The sequence below is a fragment of the Xiphophorus hellerii genome, chromosome 7 (assembly GCF_003331165.1).
Source record: "Xiphophorus hellerii strain 12219 chromosome 7, Xiphophorus_hellerii-4.1, whole genome shotgun sequence".
NCBI classification, from domain to species: Eukaryota; Metazoa; Chordata; class Actinopteri; order Cyprinodontiformes; family Poeciliidae; genus Xiphophorus; species Xiphophorus hellerii.
In genome coordinates this window covers 23,528,205-23,539,519 of record NC_045678.1, presented here as the reverse complement: position 1 = coordinate 23,539,519, position 11,315 = coordinate 23,528,205, and the positions used below count along the sequence as shown (strand labels likewise).

The 11,315-nt window shown below is 36.8% G+C and overlaps 1 protein-coding gene across 1 annotated transcript; it reads left to right on the top strand.

Annotated features, from left to right (window-relative positions):
* The first annotated feature begins 48 nt into the window (after window positions 1-48).
* On the top strand, window positions 49-11,114 carry pnkd (PNKD metallo-beta-lactamase domain containing). The gene is made up of 9 exons (XM_032566920.1): window positions 49-226; window positions 477-592; window positions 1,723-1,835; window positions 2,039-2,097; window positions 2,255-2,347; window positions 2,641-2,804; window positions 4,524-4,610; window positions 5,578-5,693; window positions 8,532-11,114. The coding sequence occupies exons 1-9, from the start codon at window positions 78-80 to the stop codon at window positions 8,703-8,705; spliced, it is 1,071 nt and encodes a 356-aa protein (XP_032422811.1). The 5' UTR covers window positions 49-77; the 3' UTR covers window positions 8,706-11,114.
* Window positions 11,115-11,315: the final 201 nt, after the last annotated feature.

The window sequence follows — 11,315 nt, the reverse complement described above, 5'->3', positions numbered from 1 at the left end:
AAACTCATAAATTCCGCAAAGGCACGCTGTCCCATCAACGTTGACGTCATCACGTCGAGTTCGACGCACAGCAGGCTATGGCGCTTCCTGACTGGACGGTAACATCGTTGGCCGCTGCATCCTTCTTCTGTTTCTTGTGTTTGTTTTATCGGTGCAGACGCACCACGTTCAGGAAGCTACTGGACAGGATAATGGCTCGAACCGAGAAGCCGCTGTTCCGAATCGCGTTAGTACAACTTCAGTTATCGGTTTTCTGTCCGCGTAGCTTAGCGACATGTGTTGTTTTGATGGCTGTTGGTAGCAAGCCTACATTTTTCTTTTAGATTCGGGAAAACGTTGTTTACATGCTAATGAATCAACTGCTTGTTAAAGTTTAAAATAAAAATAAAAAAAACATACGGATATCTTGTTTATCTTTGAGCATGGTAACAATAAAAAAAAAAAAAAAGCTGGGGTTATTGTGTTTTTTTTCCCAGGTATACACTCTACACAAGGACCAGGCTGGGTTATTTGTACTACAAGAGGCAAATGAGGAAAGCCAGGGAGAATCATCCTGCAGGCCATTCCACAACTCATCCTGTGGAGCTCAACGGTACCGATGCACATTCAGGGATTATTCACATTTTCCTAGCAGTGCAACCACAACTGCAGCATGTTTTATTAGGATTTTATATGATAGACTGACATAAAATAAAATGAATTATTTTCCTAGCATAAATCTGAAAAGCGCTCCATCTATTTGTATTCTTTCCAGTAGTTTCTGGACCTTTCCTGAATGGCTAAAAATGATAACCAGCAAGTGTTTTTATATGTAGATATAATAACAGTAGTATTTTCATAGACACTAAAAGTAACTTAATATTTTTAGATCTATTTTTCTTGCCATTTGGTTGGAAATCATGTGCTTGTGGTTACATAATGTTCGATAAATATCAACATCTCCATAAAAGAAGAGGCATCCATTCTTTTGTGTTTGTCTGTGGTTAAGTTTAAATTAAATGTTGCTGTAACTTATTTAATTAGAGAATTATTGTGGGTAGTGATGGCTATGGGTAGGAAAATCTCCTGTAGCGGCCTGTATTACAACAAATTTGAAGAAGCCTCTGACTGAAGTCACTCTGTTTTTCTATGACAGTCTCACGAATTGAATTTTCTAGTAGATATCAAATCATAATAAATTTTTTAAGGTTTTTCTAAAGGTTCTGAAAAAACTTTGCGACTCTAATCAAATTTTGTTTAGCTTGACTGTGGGCTTAAATAGCCAAATTGTAAAGATTGCAGAGATCCCTGTGCTAAACTGCTTTTTTTGCAGACACACACACACACACACACACACACACACACATATATATATATATATATATATATATATATATATATATATATATATATATATATATATATATATGAGTGGCTGCAAAGTTACACATAACTGCACATAACCATGAACCTACATGATGGCAGCATCCTGCTGTGATGCTTTAAAAAAAAAAGGTTCACCTTCCATCAGAATAACAAACCCTGAAGAACAATGTAAAGGTGTAGAAAAAACAAAATGTTGTATTCTTCAGAATTATGTTGTAAATGTTTGTGTTTACAAGTTGTAAAAGGTTCAGCTGGTATACATTCTTCTGTAAACTTCAGCAGGGAAGTCATCTTATTTTCCATGGATTTATGGATTTTGTGTGTATTCTGATCTGTCTTCTTCTTGTTTGTCCACAGGTATAAAAATAATTCCCATCTCAGTTCTGTCTGACAACTACAGCTACCTTATTATTGACACAGCCTCCAGTGTTGCAGTTGCTGTAGACCCTGCAGACCCTCAAACAGTTCAGGTGAACACGTCAGCTGTCATTTCTTGTTAATGCAGAAGCGTTTTGACAGCTGTATTCTCGACAAATGTGGGAAGTATACTTTTTCAGGTTCCTGGTAAAATGTCCAGTGATGAAATGCTAAAGTAAAAGCATTTGTTATTAGTTCTCCTAGCTTACATGTAAATGGCACACTTTGTTGATGTTGTTTCTTTATAACTTTTCAGACTGTGCTTGAAGAAGAGGGAGTAATGTTAGAAGCTATATTATGTACCCACAAGCACTGGTGAGTATCTGGTAATTTTGGCAAGCATACGTTTAAGTATATATATATATACATTTAGCTTATTTTCAGCAACAAAATAAATCTAAATTAAATAACTTTTCAGATGTGTCAGTTCTGGCTGTTTTCCAAAAGTCTTTATCGTCTCTTGTGTTTTCAGGGACCACAGCGGGGGAAACAAAGGTCTGAAAAGGCTTCACAGCTCCTGTCATGTGTACGGAAGCGCAGCTGATAACATTCCTGGCCTCACACAGTAAGTACCAGCCTGCACGGGCAGCACACCAGATTTTCAAAGTTTGCCTTTTACTGTAATGAGTCGTGTCTTTTTCCCTCCGTCAGCGCTCGCAGCAGCAGCTGACTTCACAGTAAATTATCACGCAGCGATAAACTGTTCTTGTTTGTCTTTCGGGGGTTTATTTTAAATCGTAGGTCGTGCTGAATGACTTCCTGTTTTCTTTTTCTAGCTTTTACTTTTTTCTAATTACGTTAATGGTAATCAGCGTTAGTTTTGTGGACATCAGTTTGATTTATGTTTGTTCTTCCCAGCCCACTCTCACACAGAGACACAGTAAATGTGGGTCGGTTGCACTTTAAGGCCCTGTTCACTCCTGGACACACCGTGGGTCACATGATCTACCTCCTGGATGGCCAAGCAGTCGGTTCTCCCTCCAGCCTCTTCTCTGGGGATCTGGTGTTCCTCTCAGGATGTGGTCAGTTGCACATCTTTTTTGATAAATGCTTGTTAGTTTAGTTTCTGTTAAAAGATGTTCAAACCCTTAACATTTATTTTTTTTTATCATCTTTTATGATATTTTATTTCAGTGGCACATTGGCTTGAGTTCAAGTTCCTTTGCAGTTGTTCTGACAAACCTTTTGACCCTGAATAATTCCTTACAGCAGGGCTGTGATATAGTCTGAAAAGTAAAAAAAAAATTATTATTTTCTAGATCTGCTTAAGTAGTAAAAAAGATGAGTATAAAAAACATAGTTTTTCCAGACTTTATTTCCTATCTCATTGCATAAATGCTGTTTTCCTCCAATTCTTTCCTCACTCCCTTATGTTCTTCTTTCCTTTCCTTCTTTTCTTCCTTGTGGTCTTTTTTTTCCTTTTTTCTTAATTTACTTTTGTCCTTCCTCAGATCCTTTCTCAAGGCCTTCCTTCCTACCTTCTTCAAGTCCTTGGGTTCCTCAATCCTTTCTTCTCTACTTGTGTCCTCGCTTCTTTCTTGCTTTGTTTCATTTTTCTGTTTTTCTTCTCTTTGCGTAAATTAATGTAAAGTTTTGAAAAACTCTTGCAAGCCAATAATTCTTTTTAAATTTATACTTAAATTACATCAGAGTGTCTTGAAACTTTTAACTTGTAATCCATGGCACGCCATTCCCCAGGGATATAAATATGATGCGACACATTTCTGTTAGACACTTTCAGAAATGGAAAAGACATGTGTTAGTCTTTATAAGTCAGAAGCTGGCTACAAAAAGTAGCTGCTTGTCTAAACTTGTTTATATCTAGAGTCAGAGCAAAAATTCAAAACTTTAAAACAACAAGTGGAACTGTGACAAACAAGGTTCCAGTTGTCCCACATTTATCTTGCTCTCACACAGTGTGAGCATGATGGTAATGGAGGTAAAGTAAACCTCTGAAGCTCACTGCTGGAAAACTGCAACAAAGAGAGACTTCTTTGGATCTCCAAATCCATAAAACAACCGTTGCATGCTTTCTACATACCGACCAGTTTTCTGTACAAATGTTAACGGCACTGAGACTTTAACTGGACCAAATGACACCAGGACAGATCTTTTCAGCATCAAACATTCCAGATTGTTAGTCAATGTTGTATTTAGATGTAAAGTCTTCATTAGCATAAAGTTATAAGAAAACTTTTGAACTATCATTTATTTGGGGAAAAAGCTGTTTTTTTCACCTGCATACTCTTTTATTAGTTTTCTTTTTGTCTTTGGGTGATACTCATCATTATTTCCTCAACTTGTATTGAACAAGTAAGGACATGGGTCAAAGGAAAACAGGGAAGATTGTGCAATGCTGAAAAACATCAATTTCACAACAACTTAGGTCAACTGGAAACAGGCCAGCTGTTGAAATAAAAGTGAAAAAATGCAAATGGTAGGCTTTGATTTTATATTTCTTAATACTTTATTGTCATTTTTGAACAGTACCACTTGCTGTACCTATTGGGTTCAAATTTGTTATCTTTTATTTTCAGATTGTCCTACTCATTTGCACATTTCTTTGAACTGTACTGTATTTTTTTCTTATGGTGTTGAAAAATTGTCTTTAGTGTCCATTTGCTTTGGTACATGTTAATTTTCCCTCTAAGGGACAATAAAGGACATTTCTGTTATTTTTTTTTGATAAATACTCTGTATGCATTTACTGTAACATGATGATTTGAACTTAATGTTTTCAGGGAGGATGTTCGAGGGCAGTCCCACAACAATGCTCTCCTCTCTGGACACAGTGGGTTCCTTAAGTGATGATACTTTACTGTGGCCAGGTGTGTAAACTGCTTCAACTGTCAGACAGCAAAGCTTTTTTTTTTTCAAACTTCAGGTTGTAAACTATAGAAACAAGAGTTCTTACAAAGTCATAAACTGTTTGGAAATGTGCTGAACTTGATTTCAGCTTTTCTCAGGTCTAGATAAATATTTAGAAATGTATTTGTTTCCATACTTTATTTCCTTTTATTGTCCTTTCTGTCCTTCTTTATGGCCTTCTTTCATTTCCTTCCTTTTTTGCCCTTCCTTGTGTCCTTTCTTTTTTTCCTTCTTTCCTCTCATGTTTTTTCTTACCTCTTGTGGCCTTCCATTCTTCCTTCCTCATGTCTTTCCTTCTTTTCTTATGTCCTTCCTTGTGTTCTTCCTACCTTCTTTACTTGTCTTTGTTTTTTCTTTGTTTCCTTCTGTCCATCCTTAAAATTACATGAAGAACTGAGAAGTCTAGAAAAGTGTTGAATTCTTGGCCGAAAAACGATCAGATTAAAGTTACACTGTTTAGTTAATCCATTCATTTCCCTCATGTTGTCATTCAGAAGTGTTTGTGAAGCAAACTATAGACAGTTTGTCCTGTTTTTAACAGTAAACCATTTACAGTATGATATGATTAAAGTACTTTTTTTCTTTTTAGTCGAGTCATGTTACGACAAACACTCGATAGCAGTTGCTGTTACCATGGGAACAGCCTGTTCTTAGGTTTAGGACTTTATCACATATTCCTTAATAATGATATTTGATAACCACATTTTAAATGAAACGTTGAACTGCGACAGTAAAAAAGTAAAACACAAGAAATCTAAAAGTTGGAAATAGTTCTTCACTGCTCTGTAAATGTCCGGTTCCTGATTGTTTACTTTACGTTTTCTCCTCTTACTGCCCAGCATCAATCCCCTGACGGCTAAAAGCTTTTAAGTCTCATTTACATGCAATTAATTTTTTTTTTTCGCGTGTCCTTTGACGACCCCGCAGGTCATGAGTATGCAGAGGACAACCTGCTGTTTGCTGCTGAGGTCGAGCCACACAACGCTGCCAGAGAAAACAAATATCAGTGGGTGCTGCAGCAGCGAGGCCAGAAGCTTTGCTCGGTGAGAATGACATTTTACCATTGTTATGCTCCTCAAGCCCGCCTTCCCAGAAAGGACTCGTGTTGTCCTGTACCCGGGAAACAAGGCTTATCGCTGCATACAGTTTACATGCTGTCAAAGCCTGGTCTGCACACTCCCGACACCCCTCCTCCCTAACCTTCCAGGCTTACTGTAGAGCTTCATCTGTGATGCACTCTGCAGCTGGGCAAAGGCTCTCAGTTCAGGTCTTACCTGGAATTTAGATTGCTTTTTACCTCTTATCAATACAACATGACTGCAGAGGCTTTTCCATTAGTTTTTACCTCCCGGAGTTTTGTCAACCTTCATTTCCAAAATACAGCATGTTGCAAAAGTGTTTATACCTCTTGAACTTTTGTGTATTTGATCACCTGCATCTCATATTGCTTCATTTTTCTTTAATGTGGGCAAGGTGGATGAAAACACCTCAACCAATCAGACGCAGATCAGGAAATTGGCTCAAAAAGGAAACATCTGTATGGAGCGCTACCAGTAAAAATCCAATCAGCAGCTGAATTTTATTGTGGGAAAATCTGTTGTAAAAGAATATTCTATTATTTGAATACTCCATCGATTATTGTTACAATTAATCGAGTAATCGGGGAAAAAAAATCTCTCTCTCTTTCTTTTTTTCAAAGCTCTCTCTCTCTTTCTGGGAGGGGAAATGCTGCCGTACTCCAAGCATCGCACCAGTCGATTTAAGAATGCTTATTGGTCCCCTAAAAATCGCTAAAAACCTGGAAAATTTGACACTATGCAGTTAGCGCTGAACACGACTCATAGGCGGAAGTGAGAGCGCTGCCCAACACAAACAATGATCCGGCCGGAACGCGGTGTGCGACATAATAAAGCATAATTTAACCAAACTTTAAGGCAGATAGATTTTCCTCGAGGAATTTTAATAATCGAGGTAGCTGAATCATTCGAGGAATCGTTCCAGCCCTAAATCAGAGTAGAAGGAGGCTGAGGACAAATGCATGCCACAGTTTTCATGTTTTTATGTAGAAAAGCCTGTTTAAAATAATCCTTTTTGTTGTGCACTACTTTGCGTTATAAAATAAGAGCTCAATAAATTTTTTTGTTTTTGGTTGGAATATTACAGAAATTTATTAAAAAATATATAAAAGCGTACTAATATTTTAAGAGGCAGCGCATAGATAGATTTTCTACATCACATTTTTTACACAGTGGACAGTTGTTATTGGAGAAAAGCATGAACACATTTAATTAGATGTGACATTGTGTGAAAGCTAATTGGCCCATTATTTTCCTGTTCATGAAATAAAATCCCTACTATTTTACAGCTGGTTCCTGGCATCAGAGGCCAGTGTTCACTCATTTCAAATCCCAAAACAGAGCAGCTTTATGGTAACGTATTCCGTTCCAGGTGTTATTGGCTCCTGATTCGGGAATTTCTTTTGGAAAAGAAAGTCGCATCTGACTTCAGACAGGCGTTTTGGCTTTTCATGGAAGGGAAAGGCCAGGTGTTACTAATAAGATTAGCATAGACTCCAGTGTATCCGTGTGTCCTCTAAGCCATGGCAGTGTGATGGTGAACCAGTGCGAACGACGCCAGGACTCTGACACTGAAGCAGCCTAATGAGATTCAGGCTCTGCTCATGTTTTCTGTTTGTGGCCGATTTTCATGAAGCTGCATGTCTGTTATGCAAACTGTATTCATAGCTTTTCTCACTTTAAAACTGCAAACTTAAATGCATTTTTGAGGAATCTTATGTGACAGACAAACACAAAGTTGAGCATAGATGGGCTATAAGTTTCCATTCATAGAAAAAATAAACATTTTATATTGGACAACCGTTTTTATTTTTGTGGGACTCTGTGTAATCGCTGCACGTTTTGGACTTTGTGGTTGATCTACAACATTTCCAGTTTTCTGAAACTTGCAAATAAGTTTTGCTACAGTGTCGTGTTTGATGCTCGTTCCATGTTTTCTGTTAAAGTTTCGTGCAACCATGAGACTGCTTCCCGATCCAGCCAGCAGTATAATTTCAGTTCTTTGCTCTTTTGTCAAATGCATCTTCTTGGGAATCGGAAATATAAAAGAAATATACATGTTATATTCTCCTATGTATGTGAACTTATGGCCCACTATGTACAAGTTTTTAAAGATTTGCATACTTCAGGTTCTCCAGCATCAAGTAATTTTGGAACACAATTTTCACTTCCATTGCATCAAATATTTTGATTTGTGTCTACCTCTTTTGCACATTTAGAGATCACCCATTACTAAGTTTTATTCATCTTAGCCTTTGAGCAGCTTCCTTGACATATTCCTCCACATATTTGCTGAATTGTATTGGATTTAATTAAGGGGTACCAAAGGATACTGACTACAGATGCACAAATTTTGGGGGGGAAAAATGGAAACTATGTGTTGTTTTCCTCTCATTTTTATAATTATTTATGACTTTGCATTGGTTTTTCAAATGGAATCCTTTTAAAATATTCTGAATGTTGTGGCTCTGCCTTTACAAAATCATTATGAATACTTTTGCCAGGAGGTACAGCAAAGCTGAATGAATTCTGGTAAGTAATGATTGTTCAGAAATATTTTTAATACCCTGGATACATATTCTTCAGCTACATAAGTCACTTCGGGGTCCAAAGATTTCAGCTGCAAAAATGTATGAATACACAAAGCAGTATTCGAATTGGGTCAGACATTCACTAATGTAAATCTGAGCTGATTTTCAGCTGCAGAAATCCTTTGCTGCATACATTTCCTTTCTGCCAAAAAGAGAACAAAGTGATTGGAGCTTTCTGAGACTGAATTGTTTTTGTCATGCACTTCATTGTCAGAGCCCCTCCACTATCGGGGAGGAGAAGCAGTACAACCCTTTCCTCCGCAGCCACTCTGCAGAGCTCCATCAGGCTCTGGGCATCCAGCAGTTCCTGGACGAGGACTGGACCCAGTTCAGGGCTCGGGTCTTAGAGGAGCTACGAAAACAGAAAGACCTCTTCAACAGGAGGTAGTAAAGCAGAGGACTGCACTACATAACGGACAAACCAGTTTTTTGGTTCTAAAATTTATGAATGGGCATTAAGACATTTTGAGCTGAATCTGTGACCAATAGGAATAGAAGTCCATCTTTATTATTTAATAGTAACATAGTAGTCTTATTTTCTCTCTCCAGGATTTTAGTCTAATGATAAATTTGTTCCTGTTTCGAGAATTGCATGTTCATCTTATAGTATCATACACATAATAATACACGTAGTATAGACCTTCAAGAGTAATGTTTGGTCATTTTACAAATAGGTACAATCAGTTTTCTGTTATGGGTGATTTAAGTAGTTTAGCCTGCAAGGTTTTGAATTGTTAAATAGTTAGAACTCTTAGGACTTTTTGCTAATAATAATATGATACACAAGTTTCCGTACAGACCTTGTTTAACAGTCCGGCAGTATGTTTCTCTGACAGTTAAAATTTTGGGAATAAGTATGTGAACTTCAAAGGTAATGGTGAATTTAATTTAACAAATCCAGTGATGGGTTTTTTTTGTTGGTATCTTTTCCTTTTTCTAGCGATAGTCTGGATTTTTCTACAGTTTGATTTGAGCCAAATGGAAAACCACTATTCCCTTGCTAAAGGTTTTTTGTTGTGTGCTCATCAGTGAATATTTGCTTTTTGCTTTTCAGCTGTGTCCATGATGGAAGCTTGTTTGTTTTAGAAGGGGATGTGTAAAATATTTACAAGTTGTCAGTGTCTTATCTGCAGTAGACGGGAATCAGAAATCTCCCAGTGTAGAGTAGCACAAAGAAACTGTGACAAATGGGGTAAACTATAAGCTGGATGACGACACAAGAGGCGATGGGGTTAAAGAGCTGCAGTAATATAAGATGACTTCGACTCCAGGTTTTGTATATATTGGCAATAAGTGCGGAGCATGTGGTAGCATGTGCTCAGTTCTTCTGAAACTTTCTAGTGATTTCATTTTACCAGTTAAACGCTGGAGTCCTCATGCTGGATCTTGACTTGCATACAACACAAATTTTCCACCTTCATTGTCTGACCTCCCATTACTCTGATCGCTGTTAACTGCAGGTAAAACACTGAAATGCTTTTCCTTTTCTCACTTATAAGAAAACAGAAGTAATATTTTAGATCTTAAAATGCTTCACTTTATGAATGTGAACAAAAATATGTGAAGGTATTGTGATCTAACTTCTGCCCCCCTACTGAACTATTATTGAAGGGAACATTTCGTATGGCAGCATGTGGAACTGAGACTGCATTTAATGGTGTTAAAACAAACAGGATTTGCAGCTAAATGTTCCAAGTGAGTTAAAAACAAAAACGTTATTGTGATCAGTGTTTCTCTCTGAAAGATGAATCTTCACTGCATCGACTGAAGGAATGTTTTACCAGTTTAAAACTGTAGATACCAAACTTATTTATGTTTATAAATAAGGGTAAAATGGTAAATATTTTGGTACTGAACCATCGCGGTACGGATTTAATTTGTGGCTATATGAAGTCAGATAAAAAAAATATATTGACCACTTATCCAGAAAAGGATGGATATAAGCTTTTATCGCTTTCGGGTTGATTAAGCTACGACCTAAAGCCCTCCACACCAAACCAATGCAGGGATGACTGATAATAATGAGGCACAAGTTAAATATTAGGTTTCTTGATTTTAATGAACAGTTTACAGAATTAGTTTACAGCGATATAAATACAGTGGATAAGGAGTGATGCTGTAGGGAAAGAAATGTCCTGAGAGCAAGTTTATACATATTTTATGTTGGTGTTTGACTTCTTTTCACTAGGTATGCGGCTAGAAACCAGCTGACATAAACACCTCTGTTGGTGGCTCTTGAACAGCGCCATCTACTGTAACACCACTTTAATAACTGTTGCCATTGAATTATTGAGTTATGCTGTACTTATGCATTAGACAATATTCAGTTCTGTACTGAATGTTAATTTGTATAATATTGAGGCCAAATAAGTCAAAACAAACATTTTCGAATGTGATTTTTATTTTATTTTTTATATTTAAGTGACTTTGTCTGCTACTTTGGGGACCTATCACTGCTTGGGCTGATTTTATATTTCTGTCTTTCTTTGTGAGGGTTATTTTATGTTTAAGGTGAATCAAAGCAAAACCACTGCATTTTCTTTAAAAAGAAATGTAACTGTTGTCCATTATCTGAACCAAACTCAACCAGAAACACAGTTATGTACATATCTTTGGCTTTCATGACCACTTCACCCTAAATATGAAATACCTTAAGGGATGAATTATGCTGTGACAAGAGCTGACATTTACTTGTTTACTTAGGAACAACCTCCCTGTTAGCACAATAGTGATTTACCAGTGTGAAACTATCAAATCTGTGAGAAATGTTCAATAAATATTATTTTTATTGCTCCTTTCTGTTTGTCAGTGTTTTTTTTTTTTAATCTCTGTGAGTTTTCTGGTACTCCAATTAGATATGTTTGTCAATTATAAGATGTTTATTATAATTTATTGGTTTGAAAATAAATTTACTTTTGTCATTTTATCTGATATACAATAAATGCTCAAATTAATACATCTGAGCCTGTAGAAATAGCAGTGTATATATAAACGTATC